The 17,046-nt window shown below is 38.1% G+C and overlaps 1 protein-coding gene across 6 annotated transcripts in view; it reads right to left on the bottom strand.

The window, feature by feature from the left end:
- Window positions 1-17,046, bottom strand: part of Mtmr6 (Myotubularin related protein 6) — a 374,237-nt gene that overhangs the window by 87,733 nt on the left and 269,458 nt on the right. For all 6 annotated transcript variants that reach the window (XM_081738794.1, XM_081738793.1, XM_081738790.1 and 3 more), the window contains one exon: window positions 6,436-6,552. In XM_081738794.1, the coding sequence (XP_081594920.1) occupies window positions 6,436-6,552 (117 nt within the window). The remainder of the gene's footprint in view (window positions 1-6,435; window positions 6,553-17,046) is intronic.

Here is a 17,046-nt window from a genome sequence, read left to right as displayed (position 1 = left end):
CATCAATTAACACTGTTTTGCATGGGAATGCAGTCCCACAAGCAGAAATGCGTTATCATGTTCCGTTCCAAAGTTATGATGCCCCAAAGTTGACGGTTTTCTGTTTCCTTGCAGGGAGAGCGACATGCCACTAACGCTGCAAGAAAGACGTGACGCCCCAAATTTGACAGGTTTTCTTTTCGCTGCAAGTAGCGCGAGATGGCACTGACGAAGCAGGAAAGAATTGAGATCATCCTAATGTCTGGACAAAGAAGCAATCGTGTGATTGCACAGGACTTTAACGCGCGCCACTCCGAAAGACCTGGAATAAGCCACAACACCGTTAGCTACCTCAGTAGGAAATTTAGTGTAACTGGTAATGTTGTCGACAGACCACGGTCACGTACCCCACGAACTGCGACAGATGAGGAGACATCCGCAATGGTGCTTGCTGCGAGTGTGATAAATCCGAAGTGCAGCACAAGACAACTATCTGCGATAACAGGCGCACCACGTGCTTCCGTGATGAGGATTCTCTATGCGAACAAGTAGTATCCCTTCAAGCTGCAGCTTGTCCAGAACCTTTCAGAGGATGATTCAGACCGGTGCATGGAATTCGCCAATTGGGCTTTGTCACAATATGACCGAGATCTGCATTTCCCAGCCAGCGTTCTCTTCACAGACGAGGCAAACTTTTATTTGGATGGGGAAGTGAATCGCCAGAACATGCGATATTGGTCGGATACAAACCCACATGCGATCAATCACTGCAAGAGGGTTACTCCTGCTCATATCATGGTGTGGTGTGGCATATGGAACACGTCGATCATAGGAACCTTATTCATTCCTGGTACCCTAAATGGTGTCCGATATCTGGACATGTTACAGGAGTTGGTGTTTCCGTTGCTTCTCCGCCCTGATGCCACCTTGCCGCGATATTTTCAGCAAGATGGTGCCCCACAGCACTATGCGCTGCCTGTGCGGAAATGCTTCTATCTGCATTTTCCTGGACGTTGGATCGGTAGAAAAATTGTTGAAAAAGGTCTATTGGTTTATTGCCAACAGAGTTTTAGAAACTCTTTCTGCCTATTTTCTTTCCTTTTTGCAACACACTACGTATTTGCAGTACCCTGTTTCGAACAATCATTCATTCAAATTACGTGTGAAAATTTGTGAAGTAATAATTCCAGTTTTGTTGAAGAATATACCAGATGCTGAAACCAAACGTTTTGAACATGTGAAATGTCTAAGTGTCCAGCCATTATCTGGAGAAGCGCTGTGCTTGTCAATGATTAGCTTCCAGTAATTAGTAGTCCATGATTGTATTGTATTTTATTCTTCTTTAATCGATACCAGTTGTATTCAATTTTAACGATAATTTAGTTTTTGTGATACTATAGGTGCGTTACTTATAAATACGGAAAACTTCTTTAGAACTCTTTTCCTGTTATAGCTATTTCATTTACCTGCTTCACAGAGAATATATTACTTCAAGCTACTGGCGTAACAGCGGCTCCAAAAGGAACTATGTTCGCTTGTCCATGCTATTTGGGAAGGTGCTAAGAGATCGTAGCTGGCGAACCTGAGATCAACCTAGTTCCGATTATTGTCGCACCAATACCGACATAATGCAGCCTCACAACTCCATTCAAACTGAAATATGTCTTCTGCTGAACAGTATGACACGTGTAAATGAGAAATCCAGTTCGTGTTGGTTCGTAGCTCACATGCGGAAACCCACCCGCCGATTTGGATCATGTTCATTTAGTTTATACCGTATATGGAGCTCATAAAGATACCAGCGACTGTCATGCAATTTCCGGATAATGACGGACTGGCTAATATCACTTTCCAGTGAGAAGACTATGACTATTGAGTTTGGAACTCTTCACAAACAATGGTAGAACCATAGTTGCTGTTTCCTTATTAGTGGCAGTACTCTGTCGACCGGAAGCAGGAAGATTCGGTGTATGAAATCTCGGTGTAGGAAAATTTGGTGTAGGAAGACTTGGTGTAAGAAAATTTGGTGCACAGAAAATTTAGTGTACGTAAAACTCCGTGTGAGGAATGTTATGTGTAAAGAAAGATCATTGTATCCATAGGATCAATTAGAAACTTAACTTTGAGGATAAAGAGTATTTCCAGTTCAAACTTTGTGTAGAACATACTTTTAATGTCTACTATAAGGAATTTGAAGACGTTAACTTAGAACTTAGCCGTGATATTAGCCAGTCCGTTAAGACCTTCTCTTATTTAGGAAGTCTAATATCTTCGGACGGAAGTGAAAAAGACTAAGTTCTAGAATAGCACAGGCTAAAAAAGCATTCAATAAGAAGACTAAAGACTACTAACATCAAGAAATGTGTCGCTGGACGTTCGTAAACGATTTATTAAGACAGTGGTATGGAGCGCGGTGTTTTACGGATGAGAGACGTGGACACTGAGAAAAGCTGAAATATCCAAGCTAGAAGCATTTGAAATGTAGTGTTGGCGAAGTATGCTGCGCATATCATGGGCTGAAAGGAAAAGGAATGAAGATGTAGGTTACTGGAGGAGTAAAGTTAAAAATTGCAGATTTTTCAAAAACAGTTCTATCGATTTTATTTCTATTTTATAAATAAATATTTAAATCTAAATTCTTCGCAAACGACAAAGTTTCTTTATTTATCATATGTTACTCAAAAGGTGTAAAAATAAATGCCTCAACTAAAGTGACACATCTGATTAGGATTCAATAAGAAGCCAATAGGGTTGCAGTACTTGTTTAGTTTAATTTAACGTAAACAAACCGAAATGTCTGATTGTAGAAGTCAGTAAGGAGCCAATAGGGTTACAGTAATCGTTTAGCGTTTACTTAAGCTTAACAAACAACTGAGAAGGAATACTCTGTATATAACCAAGCCAATGCTTTGGTTTCTACATTTTGACATTATATTTCTACAACTATTATTTGATAAAACGATCCCACTTTATATTGCCCATCCCAGTAAGAAATTTTGATCAATATATTTTTGCATGGTGCATTATATGGAAGGTGTTTTTAAATATTTCTATACATTCTGTTTACATAACTATTCTCTGAACTTCTAGTTGTGATTGTTATATTTCAGACAAAAAGTGTCGATTGATTGTATGATGAAACCAAATTATACTAATCCCTCACAAAAGACATGTAAAAGAGATCAATCCCAATGCAAAAAATAAATTTTCTTTTATTGAAATACGTAATAACATTTTATTCCCTGCATTTTATAGCGTTTTCGTTTTCACAATATGAAGTTTTATATTATCGTAAGCAGTAATATGAAATATGTACTACACCGAATCCACCGTAAACCCAACTTTCCCCACACCGAGTCTTCCTAGACCCCTGTAAACCACAACGTGTCCTATCTACCACAGTGCCAGTTTCTTAGAATTTGGAAGTGCCTACGTGACCGTGTTGTACGGTGCTGGTTGTGTGCTGCCTGTTGTATTTTTCTGCAATGTCCGTGGAACTGCGTCCCCCGGATATTAGATTGATTTCTATTATTTGTTCATCTGTCAGAGGCGTCTTTGATCACCTGCAGTAGTAACAGATTTTGTTAATAACAACGAGACTCTTCAAATATTCAGAGTTCGTAGCCTGCAAAACGCACATGATATAAAAGAAACATTAAGACTTTTGGATTCTTGAGCTCACACTGGTGTTACTTGATATGCAACATACCCGCTTCTCATTTGAAATTTTGAACTTGCATTCAAGACGGTGGCCATAGTCGCCATGTAACCTACTAGCTGTGACCTCTCCCTATTACAATCTCCCATGAACAAATTTTACATTTTCCTTTCACGTTTTAAAATAAAAGGGTGTCCAAAAATGTCTGACTCATCCTGTACATTATATGAGAACATGAGCAAGACATGAAACTTTTGAGAAGCAAAATGATTTAGTATCTTGGACTCGATCTTCCTATCGAATAATGCTGAATTCAATTTTAAAAATTTAATCAAATATACATAATAAAACGCAAAATTGTCTGAATTATTCCTATCTCCTCCGAAATTTATACCTAAGCCCATTCCAGGCCCTCATGATTATAATTATGTGAAGAAAAATGCAAATAAACATTAACGGTGCATCTCCCCCTGAAACTTCATCGTAGTATAGTCTTTGATGGAGAAGTTGAAAATACTATATACCTAAAAACACAACTCATACAGGGTGTCCGAGAAGTCCTTCCCTGATTACAGAAATTGATAACTCAGGCTAGAAATAAGATAGAAATATGAAACTGGTGTTGAATTGTTTACAAACTATAAAAGTTTTTGTCTGTGTTAGGTTTGTTCTGTTTTGTTGTTTATTGTTTCGTGCTTACAAAATGCAACTCGTTCAGGCCTTGTTGCTCGACGACGGTACACGTCGATATGACTTTGCGGTCGAAATGCTATCACGTATTGAGGACGATAATGGTTATCTCAGACGAATTGCCTTTTCCGACGAAGCGACATTCTTTGTCAGTGGAGTAGTGAATCGCCATAATGTACGCATTTGGGGTTCAGAACCCCCCAGGGAGGTCAGGGAGTTCACCAGAGGCAGTCCAAAGGTGAATGTTTGGTGCGCGTTATTGCACGATCGAATTATCGGGCCATTCTTCTTCGCTGAGGATACCATCACATCTGCGGTTTACCTGGATATGTTGCAGCTGTATGCTGTTCCTCAGCTGCTTCAGTATCGCCCCGATGTCGTTTTTCAGCAAGACGGTGCACCACCTCATTGGGATTTGGACGTCCGTGCCTATCTCGATCGGACATTTCCTGGGCGATGGATTGGTCGTGATGGATTGGTCGTATCTACCGAACACGTGTACCAGATCTTGAAACCCTGCAGCAACGAATAACCACAGTCGTTGCATCGATCCCTCCAGTGATGTTGGCTAATGTGTGGATGGAAATTGAATATCGCCTAGATGTGCTACGTGCTACCAAGGGTGCTCATGTGGAAGTGTACTGATGTGACCAAAACTTTTATAGTTTGTAAACAATTCAACACCAGTTTCATATTTCTATCTTATTTCTAGCCTGAGTTATCAATTTCTGTAATCAGGGAAGGACTTCTCGGACACCCTGTATATCACGGTTATTTTTTTTTAAGAAATTAAATATCTCAGGTTTATGCTCCGTAAACTAAACATGGATGACTATTGAAAGTGAATGACTTTGAAAGGAACTGATGGAATGAGAACGTGGAAGAGTAATCCCGAGAAAACCCACGGATACGATGTCCACCACAGACGTGCACGACCTGGGATCGAACCAGAGATCCTCGCACCCGAGATGAGCGCTTGCGCGCTATGCCAGTGTGTCCTAACCCTTCCCAACCTTCAGAAAAAATAGCGGTAATGAGAAAGACAAACGAAGAGCAGGAAAAATAATTGGCCAAAATGAAATGAACAATCCAATCGTGGTTGAAGTTCTGAAGACGAACCAAGATATCAGGAGCTGAGATAGAAACAGAAGTCTTCACTCACATCACTCCAATATTCACTGTCAGCAAGGAAAAACCAATGCAACAGTAGATAGTAGAGGCAGAGCAGCGATAGAAAGGAATACGGGAACAGTGATGTGATTCATCAGCGCAGAACTTCAGGCGCCGTTTGTGTCAATATTATTTTTCATGTGTAAGTTAGCAATAAAAATAAAATGATGAAGTGTCTTACTCTGCATCATAGTGCTTTCGAAAATTTTAAATATACCTAGGTACCTGGGTGATCATATTACTTAAAAAAGAGAACTATCAATCACATTTATACTCTTTAAGAGTTAACAGACAGGAACTGTAATATAAGGAAACATTAATTCCGGCAAGTTGTCTTTAATTTCGCACTAACAGAATTCAACAAGGCCCTACCAAAACTATTTTGTGTGTAGTCAGTGCAGATAAAGACTATGAGGACGACATACCGGGAGCCGTAAAACAAAAACTATTAGCAGCAATTTCTTTGGTCCAATATGGTGTTACATCTATAGTAGTAATCCTAGTTTCAACGCGACATAACATTTCAACTTAAAGAGGTTAATATACTAAGTGCATAATCGCCGCGTTCCATATAGCATCTACAGGTATGATAGCCATGCAACTCGTATTATTACCTGTTGGTGTTTGATATTATGTCCCATATGTACGTTATTAATAAAATGTTCTACTCTGTATATTTAATGCATCATAACACTTTCGAGAATTTTAAATATATTTGGGTGATCACATTACTCACTAAAGAAAACTTATTTTAAAAGTTGCTGAAACTGTAATACAATGAAACTTTTTAATTCCGGTAAGTTGTCTTCATTAATAGTAGAATACTTAAGTACAGATCCTCATTAAGAATTATTCATTGTTTGTTTTATAATAGTATTTGACTACGGTTCAATTATCAACAAATATCTATGAAAAGTAATTAAGTTGCGTTTGCTCACCCATGTCTCCTTCTTTGCATCTGGATCTACGAAAATAAGATGCGTTGCTGTGAGGTAGAGGGTTCCAAGAGACGGCTTTCGAGCGTTATATCGATCCAACATTCGCACATTTTCCACCTGAAAGGAAAATAACATATGTTACTCACAAACAAATACTTTGTGGGAAACACAAAATCACAGTAATATACAGAGAGTATAGTATATCAAAAGCATTACATGAAGTGTGTTACCTTCGAAACTCGTCATAAACTCGACAGTTTTATCACTTCTCTATACCTATCAATTCGAGGTGAAAACACGAGTTAATCTGGATAGACTAAACATGTTAACTCAGCTTTCTTTTACTTTCCTTAATTTTAAGCTAAGAGCAAGAAACCAAATTAGTTTAGAAATAGGATTCAAAACATCTTAAACTGATCACGTTATTTTACTCCTCCATTTGCATACACTATCGTGATATATCTATAATCTAGGTCCAAGGAACAATTTCTCCAATCTCTTGTTGGCGGGTAGCTTACTATCAGTGAATAAATAATCATTCAGTGTTTAGTCACATTATCAAAGAGGAAGAATATAGAATTAAAACGTTGGACTGAACCCAACTGTAACCATACTATTATAAAAGTCCTAAAGTCCAAAAATAGATTTTACCTAGTATTGAAATGAAACCTGTACGACGCAATGTTACCCGCGCTTAGTGGGGAAAAATACATGGTCCAGGAAGACCTACATTAAATGGAATCTGTCCAATGCGTAAACGGAAAGGTGATCTGAGTTTCAACAACAGAAGTTTTTTCTTGGCCTTTATGCAGAGTTGTATGTTCGTTTACTTGTCAGTAAATCGTAACATTTTCCCGTCCAGTTTTTTTTTTTTTTTCTTCTTTAATTGGAACGATTTGTAAACTGTAGCAATATCTAATACGTGCAGGAACACAATGGGAAAGGTACAATGCAATATATCCCATTCTATGTCAGTAAGATTTTTTCTTCAACCCTGATTTTAGTTTCAAGTATTAAAAAGAAATCTGAAGGAATATTATCCGCTATTATTTCACAGTCCCCTCCCTCTCTCTTTCCTGCCATCATATACTCTAGCATGTCCCTCATGATGTGCAATTAACCAAGCATTAGCGAAGTAACAACAATAATAGCATAAATGTAAAACAACAACTAAAATAAACAACACGAAACTTAGCAGCAATGTGACAACATTGTACCCGCAGACGTTCTCGGTGAAGCGCAAGAGACGAGATTGACAAATTTTCATGGATAGGGATTGACTACTGGTCACCCCTCGCGTTCTATTGTGTCCTAAACACATTTAAATTTCCAGAAAACGAATGTGCTCATGAGTTAATAGCGACAGAAACGATTGTATTTCCATCACCTCTGAAATTAAATCGATGATTATAGCGAACAAACTATTGTATATTTATGATGCATTACAGTTTCAGTAAGTTTTTCAAGCTATACCTAAATACTGCTGACCATGAAGACGTCTGGAAATGTGGTCAAAATTTATACTGAACAGTAATAGACTGCTGACGTAAATTGTAAATTTGGAGATGCGGAGTATTCACGGAAAACAAAATCACATCTTTTCGTGAGATGACGCATGAAAGCGAAAATCGATTACTTTCAGGCGATTGCTTTCCTGCTTTCTTGCGTATCTTCAGAGAAAGTATAGAGAAAGATAAAAGTAACTGTGTGCAGAGCCCAATATATAGTGCTTCTGTAAGTCAGTATATTATATATATATATATATATATATATATATATATATATATATATATATATATATATATATATATATATATATAGGGGTACACAAAAAAATCTTAAAACACTTCATACACGTAAGTTTGGCCCTCCACTGTACAACACGTGTTACGGTTGCTGATCGTTTTTTGTTTTCAATATGTCATGTGGATCTTCCCCTTCCGTCAGCAGTAACCCGTTCACCTGTGAGTGTCGTGGTGGGAAAGTGGTGCGGTAAAATGGGCGACTTGACAGACTTCCAAAGAGGCATGATCGTTGGTGCCCGTCTGGTTGGAGTTTCAGTGGCAACAGTGGCGAACATTGTGGGGGTATCGAAAGGCACTGTGTCCAATGTCACGAGGGCATACACAATTCATGGGCAAACGACGTCTGCAGACCACAACAGTGGTCGAAAGACAATCCTATCAGACAGGGACCGGAGGGCATTAAAATGGATTGTAGCTGCTAAAAGAAGACCACTGCAATGAAAAATACGTCTGAACTCAATTCCGGCCTACAGAACTCGGTTTCATCGAAAACAGTGGGACGGGAACTTCATAAAATGAAAATTCATGGCAGGGCCGCTATCGCCAAACCCCTGGTCACAGCAGTAACCCCTGGTCACAGCTAGATCTGAACATCATTGAACCATTGTGGTCTGAGTTAGAAAGGTGTGTTCGGTCTCATTATCCTCCACCAGCATCCCTTAAGGAACTGGAGCATGTTTTGGAGGAACAATGGTACAAAATTCCACACACCACGATTCAGGAGCTGTATACGTCCATTCCACGTCGGATCCAAGCTGTTTTGGACGCAAAAGGAGACTCCACACCATACTAGGTATGATTTTCACACTTTTGCAAACGTTTTAATTTTTGGTCCAACCCATATATATATATACGGTAATTTACAAAATCCGTAACACGACCTTAACGCAGCTCCTAGTCCACAGAAACCTTTGAAACAAAAAATTGTAAATATCGAAATGTATGTGCCGAATCACGAATCATGTAGTGATGCTTCTATAATTAGAGACGTCTCGAGAATACTTCTATTGGGAAAAACGTCAAAATTTTAAAGGTGGATCACCACCCGGAAGTCAGTACATATTTTAGCTCATTTCCTTAACTACTACGCAATGAAACGTTACATATTATAAATATTGTACTATAAGATAAAGTTATGTTTCAGCTACAACACAGGACACTGATTCATTTGGTTGTGTCTTCTGATATCGAAAAAGGTAACAATTAAAAGAATATATCTGATTCGTTTTACAATGAGTACACAAGATGGTACTTGCTATTAGATCTTACTAGAAATTCTCAATTTTATGAAATGTTTATTTGAATGTGTAAAGTATTTTAAAGTAACGATCTTATTACAAAATAAATATATTGTTTGACCATTTTTCGTGTTCTGTTTCACAGTTTATTTAAATATTAATATTTAAGGAAATAGATTTTGAGAAGAAACTTGCGCAGAACGCCATAATGCGTTGTTGCCAAATTTGTAATATAATTCCTGGATTCTAGCGTTGCAGTCCGAGAATCAGAACTTAGCTGTGAATTGTGGTATTGGTAGAAAACTAATTTCTCCAGTAAGTATCCAAACAGAATTGGATGATTACTTCCTTTATTATCTGGCAGTGGCACAAATAAACACTCGACACTACCTGGCAACGCCACACTATTCAAGCAGCGTTTTGCATAGCACCGAGAACACCTAGTGATCCACCTTAAATGAAAACAGAGGTTGATTTTTCTCCCATTGGAAACAATCGTGAAATTTTGAACAGCTTCGAGAGGAAACACTTTGCCATATCTTTTACCGCTTGGCAACTAAACGAACTCATTGATAGCTCAATGCGAGGATTTTTGAATACTGCAACTCAAAAGGAATAGTAAATAATTGTTTGAAACTAAATGCGAAGTACCAAATTGCATATGCGAAAACAAACAGTGCTGCATTAGCTTTATAGTTCTTTGTGACAATCAACATTCAGGATGCTTTTATTCCCTTCGACAATATATTATATATACGGCTTGAACCGTTAGCCAGCAGGATAGCTCTGACTTGCCGTGGAATGCAGGCATATACGTCGCAAATGGTTTTCAGAAAAATACTCACATGGCTGATGCAATGCAGGACTAAAGTTCCATCAACGGGGTCGGAAGAGAATATCTGCTCTGGAGACTAAGACCCAAAATTAACCACAAGTGTTTAATATTGTTCAAGTCTGGGAACTGGGCGGACTAGATAAGGTGAACTGGAATGTTGGATACATCATCTTGGAAAACTGCGTCATTAGCAGGAAAGAACATCCGGACCATTGAATACACGTGATCACCTACAAGTAAAATATCTACAATTATCAATAACAGTAATGCGTCCTATAAGCGCAACCACAAGACTCATAGAATATGGTACCAGGAAATTCCTGCCCAAAGCATTACAAAACCGTCTCCATGTTTCACGGTAGGAAGGAGACAGTTCGGATTCAGTACATGCCATACGTAAGCATGGTCTGTTGTCCGAAATAAGGTAAAAGAGACATCATCAGATCATACTGTTCGCACGCAATCATTGGCATTCCACTTTGCATGTTCTATGCATCATTTTTTTCCTTCGTCCTAATGGCGGTGATCAGTGGTTTGGAAATTGCAACTCTAACGAGGTGAATCTAGATCCCCGGGGTTTTTGTGGCAAAAATAATTGAAGATATTGTTTATATGTTTTTGAAAGTTTACAACTCATGATATCTATACCTATCATAGTCTGGTGTCTGGCTTGCCCTCCAGTTTTTACCTTCTAGATTTGCCTCTCAGCTTACCTAACTCGAGTCGGACTGTAATTATCGTAACAGGTTCCTCCAAATGTCCAATGTTTACCTCATTCAATTTATGGTCCTTCTGGACAATATTCTTCAATAGTCGCCAATTCCTGTCATTGACGTTTCTAGGAGTTAGGACTTAGATTTCTGGGCTTCCGGCATCTAAGGCCACTCAGCCCGTCACGTTTGAGGGATGACGTCCCTCGGCGATCACACTATCCGGGGAAAGGGAAGGAAGGAGGCGGCCTGAGACCTATAAGTTAGTTACCACCCTGGCATCTGCTTGGTGAATGAGCAAAACCTGATTCAGGATAGTAGGCCTGAAAAAGCGCTTTACACTTTTTTTTGACCGAATACTCCCATCGGGAATCGAACCCAGGACTGCTCCCACCGAAGCCGAGAGCGTTAGGGGCAACGCTACGCGGAGCCACTGAGGTTTCTATTTCATCTATTTTACTTCTTTTGACACTTCCTCCAACACATCTAACACATTAGCTACTTTAGGCACACTTGTCCCAACTAACACCGCACACATTATTTGGACCCGTAGAAAATCAAAAGGAATTCCCAATTTGCACCAACACTGTGTGCCCGCTTCAATACACTCTTCCTTCTATTCTGCGTTACATACTACAGATGATCACCTTACACAGCACCATACACAGGCGCTGCATATGCATCTTAATATTTCATTTTGAATCTTACGTGTTGAAAACTATATTTCCACTATTTCGAAAACCATTTGTATTACAAACTGAGCGTGTAACACTTTCAAAGATGTACTTGAAAATTTGGGGAAAGACAGCTTACTATATGATATTTTTTTCTATGGCTGAAAGGATGTGTCAATTAATTATTTTAAACATCAATCAATCCATCTATTAAAATGCTACAATACCAATGTAAATGCCTTACCTCCAACTTCTAACTTACGATTTCAAAGTTTTAATTTACGGTTATTTGTGATTTCACGCTTAACAAAGACAAGTATTAAAAGTATGTGTACTTTAAATAAATTATTATTAAGTATGTGAACTTTAAATAAATTATTATTTAAATAGATCTTTTTCATAAAGTTTACTTTTTAAAATTATTGTTCAAAGCCTTTGTATTTTTATAAGTCTTCTCCAAAATCGATGCAAATGAATTGTGCTGCCATCTTTGGAGTTCTTTTAGACTATATGTCTGTGGACGTTTATATGTTTGTGGCCAATCCTTTCGACAATAAAATCTCGGGAACTACATGCTCTAGAAAGATGACGTTTCCACTGATCGATCGCAAATTTTGCGTACATTGTCCCGTTCTAATTGAATATTTTTTAAAAAAAACGTGGCCGTTATTTCTCTATTACATTTTTACGGGTACACTGGAAGTGTTGAAATTAAACAAAAAAAAAACCTAAAGCATTATATCCTACAAGTTATATATTCCAACACAACATAGTTGTATATTGGGGTTATACATCTCTCAGGCGTTTGTTTCATGGCCAAATGATAATGAAAAACGAAGGGTAACCATTTCTCCAGTCTAAGATGAATATTAATTGTTTGGTGTGTCTTGTTTAATAAACATCGTATATCACTGACATTATAATTAATTGTTTGTGTAATATATTTGCTTATTACATACTGCATGCAAGAAGAAAGTAAACACTGGTGGTAGATGAATTAGAAACTCCAACCGGAAGTAGACTCAAATCTTGCAAACGGTGCAAGATATTGAAAAATTAATCGAAAAAGTCTCCCCTTTATGATACACTTTGTCGATTTTTATCAAGACCTCCTTCACTTGTGTCTGTAAAGGCAATGACAAGGAGATTCATGCTCATATGTGACTGATGCGCTGTGTAGAGAGCGCAGGTTCAGCTAGTCTATATATTAAAATGCTAGGTTTATGTTTGTGAACGTTTATATGTTTGAGGCCAATTCTTTTGACAACGATATCTCGGAAACTACAAGCTTTAGAAAGATGCCGTTTTCACTAATGGATTGCAATTTTTTTTCAGATTGTACAGTTCTAATTGAATATTTTTAAAGAATGGATGTTATTTCTTTTTTACATTTTTGTAGGGGTATATTGGAATTATTGAAATTTCATAAAGTAAAGCATCATACCCTACGACTTATACATTCCAACACCACATATTTTTATACGGGGTTAGTACATCTCTCAGGCGTCGTTTCATGCCAAATGATAATGAAAGACGAAGATTAACCATTTCTTCAGTCCAAGATGAGTCTTTTTTGTTTGGAGTGTTTTGCCCAATGAACATCATACATCACTGACATTATAATTAATTTGTGTAATGTATTTGATTATTACATAGTGCATGCAAGAAGAAAGAAAACACTGATCATACATGAATTAGAAACTCCAACGGGAAGCAGGGTCTAATCTTGCAAACGATGTGAAAAATTAAAAAAAAAATAATCGAAAAAATCTCATACTCCTTGCCGATTTTTATCAAGACGTCGTTAACTTGTGTCTGTAAAGGAACATGTAGAGATGATGCGAGGAATGACAAAGTGATTCACGCTCATATGTGTATGATGCGCTGTATAGAGAGCGCAGGTTTAGCTAGTTGTCAAAATACAAGTTTTGCTATACATTTTAAATCGACTCGGTAATATCATTACCTGGAACATTTTTATTTTTCAAGTCTTCCTAAACTGATTAGAAATTCATTAGTAAATAAAAAGATAGGAAGAAAAGAAAGGAAAACAAAAATTACTTTTGTGAGCATAAAACAATGTAAAGGATGTTTTGTTTCTGGAATATTTTTGAAAGTGTTTACTGCTTTCTTTCAGGAACGTGTGTTACGCATTGCGCTTCCTGATCTTTACTGTGCATTTCGAAGTGAAGCGTCACAAACGCATTACCTTCTCCCATTCCAAATATACAACTAATTCAATAAAAATTATTCTGCTTTAGCTTGGATTCAAGACAACTGAGTGCTCCAATACATGTCGAAATTGTATTTCTATTGTGCCAATATTCAAGTAAAGTTATTTCACCATGTTCATGCATCACCTGAATTTGTGTTTGGTAACTTAATAATCTGCAGCAACTCCTCTATCTTTTGTTGTCTTATTATCTTGCCTTAGGAGTTTCGCTTATCAGATGTTGTTTTGTGTTATTTGCAATCAGACTGTAATCTTTTCAGGCAAGCAACCTAGCGGCATGTGCAATCTGTTTTCATTCCTCCAATCCGATGGGAAATCTGTTTACTCTCAACTCCCTTTTGTATGGAGTTTAATCTTGGCTCGTAATCTCACGATGCTCTGTGTGATAGTTAATTATTGTAGTGAGTACTTATTTAGAATTCCTCCTAGACATATATTTCTTCAATTCATCCCCGACGATTTATGTCGCTGAAGATCTGTTGTGTTAAGTATTAAAGCTGGAGCTCATTTACATAAAGCAGGAAGAACTCAGATTTGCGAATCTATTACATGTCTTTTTCAAATAAGTACCTAGAATTAACTTTATATTACTAGCATATAATATTTCACGTTTTACTGATCACTGGAGACTGGGTTAAAAATTAATCTTTCGAGAAAAACTGATGATCACAAACTACCTCTATTTTGCAATAATTGAGCCACTTTTTATTTCATTCCTGTTTTATTTTTATTTTTATTTTTTTTAATATACCGAGTTTAGATTTGCGAAAACTATGACTGCTCTCGAAGTTAGCACTCTCATTTATTTAAAAAAAAAACGAAAACACAATAGAGTAAAACAAGAATAAATATCAAAACAATCTCAATTATACGGTTCGTTGCAAAATTATAGGAACGATACCAGATATCGTCATATTATGTGATCGGAAAGGAAACGTAAAATGGAAGGGAGGATGAATGACACAGTGTTGTATTTATGTTACACGAAAACAGGTACTGTGGAAATAGACACGTATAGAGGACAGGGCGAGACACAAAAATGAAAAATCGGCCCAAGAGAAGTGTTGCAAAATGATACGAACGATGACATGTTTACTGTAATAACATGTAGCTACGTCGCTGCTACGGAACATAGAGGGCGCTAGACGAGAAGGCGAAATGTGTAGCAGACGAGTGATAGAAGTGTAAGCTAGTGTACTACGGCGAGGACGTCTGTGTGAGGTGGCGGGTAAGAGAAGCATAATAGGCCGTGGCAAAGTATTGCCTGAGTGCGAAAAGGGGCAAATAACGACATATAAAGAAAAAGGTTGTTGATGAAATCGCACGTCGGATTGGGCAGAGTGCTTGTGTCCTGAACAATTTTCTTAAAACTTGGGATGCGGTACGATAAGAAATTCATCAGGAAGGCCGCGTTAACTAACGCTACAACAGCAAAGACAGGTTGTTCGAAAGCTAAGTTGTGCTGGAATATCCCTTACACAGTTGGCACGAGACCCTAACATTCGTGTACATAAATCTACCCTATCAAGAGCTGTGAAATGCTGTAATCATTTCTGATATAAGAAGCGTAAGCGTCAGTCAGGACCCACCGTGCAGCGCAAGGAATGACGGGTGATCTCGACCAAAATACATGTGACCTGGAAGCAGAACTGGTGTCGTGTTATCTTCAGTGACGAAAAGAAATTTAATTTAATTTGGATAGTCCCGGTGGCTGATGATACTATTGACACGATCTGCGGAAGTGGGATCAGATGTTCTCTAAGCGACAGCCAGGAGGACAGTCGGTAATGGTGTGTGTGTGTGGGGGGGGGGGGGGCTTTGGTTGTTATGGTACAACAAACCTCGAATTTCCTACATCTCGTATGACATCAACCACGTACCAAACAGTACCTGCAGACTTTGTTGCCATTTGGCTCGCAAATTGCTAGTTCCGAGTGGATCTTTCAACAGGATAATGCCACTATCCACGTTGTTGGAACTACGAGGAATTGGTTTCGGGAGAAAGACGTGACTGTCCTTGATTGGCCTTTCAATTTCTCAGAAAAAAACCCGATAGAAAATCTATGGGAACTATTGTGTCGCTCAGTGATCGCCATCGGTACCCAGTACAAAAATGTTCGTGAGTTGCAGGATGCCATCATTGCTATATGGAATCAAATTGATGTGACTCTGCTGCAAACGCTGGTAAACATCACGTTTAATCGAGTGTTCAAGCTGGTGTTATGCAGTGGCTCATTTATTGGCTATTAGAACTAGTTTTTGTATTGCGTTCTTATCATTTTGCAACAGTCATTATCGTATTGTTTTGATTGCTTTTTGTTTTCAATTTGGAAAAAAATGAAATTTTTGAGTGTTACGTCCCACGGTTATGCCGGTTAGGCTAAAGGAGACGGTGATGATGAGAGATGAATGAAATGGTGGAATGAAGAAAGTGGGAGGAAACGGGAGAACCCCGAGAAAACCCACGCACACGGTGTTTGTCCACCACAAAGTTCACTTGGCGGGAGCATGGTTTGAACCCAGGACCCCAAGCATCAGAGGTGAACGCTCTACCACTGATGTTTTCAATGTGGCTAGCCATGGAAATGAGTAAACTATCCATGGTCTGTATACATATTCCTCCTCCTTATACATTTCTACATATCACGTATTCCATCCGTGACGTGCACTTACTAAAGTTATGTCACATATTTGGATCGTTCGTATCATTTTGCAACATACCTTACAATTAACCTCTATATAAACTTAACTTCATAAATAAATTGTAGCTTATTTGAAAGATTATACTAATGGAGTTTAAATGCCCTTTTTTGCCTCTCCTCTGGTTTAGTGGCTAGCATGTGCGCATATTGTGTACGTGGTCTTGGGTTCGATTCCCGGTAGGAGAACACAAAAATTAACTTCACAATCGTTCCCTTTCATCAATCATCATTCCAGCTTCTTGTGGCCTAAGAGGCATAACCGGAGACCTTACTCTAAAAATTTGATTCCACTTTTAATGTTCCATTCCAGCAAAAAAGGATTGACTTACGTCACTGCTTTGTCAAAAATGTTTTTGCAATGTAAAGATCCTACAGAACTAGAGTCTTTCGTTGATTAGAAATGTCAGTACAAAA

This window comes from Thermobia domestica, chromosome 14 (genome assembly GCF_964235325.1).
Source record: "Thermobia domestica chromosome 14, izTheDome1.hap1.1, whole genome shotgun sequence".
Classification (NCBI taxonomy): domain Eukaryota; kingdom Metazoa; phylum Arthropoda; class Insecta; order Zygentoma; family Lepismatidae; genus Thermobia; species Thermobia domestica.
The sequence above is the reverse complement of the archived record's forward strand: the minus strand, read 5'-3'. Positions and strand labels throughout refer to the sequence as shown.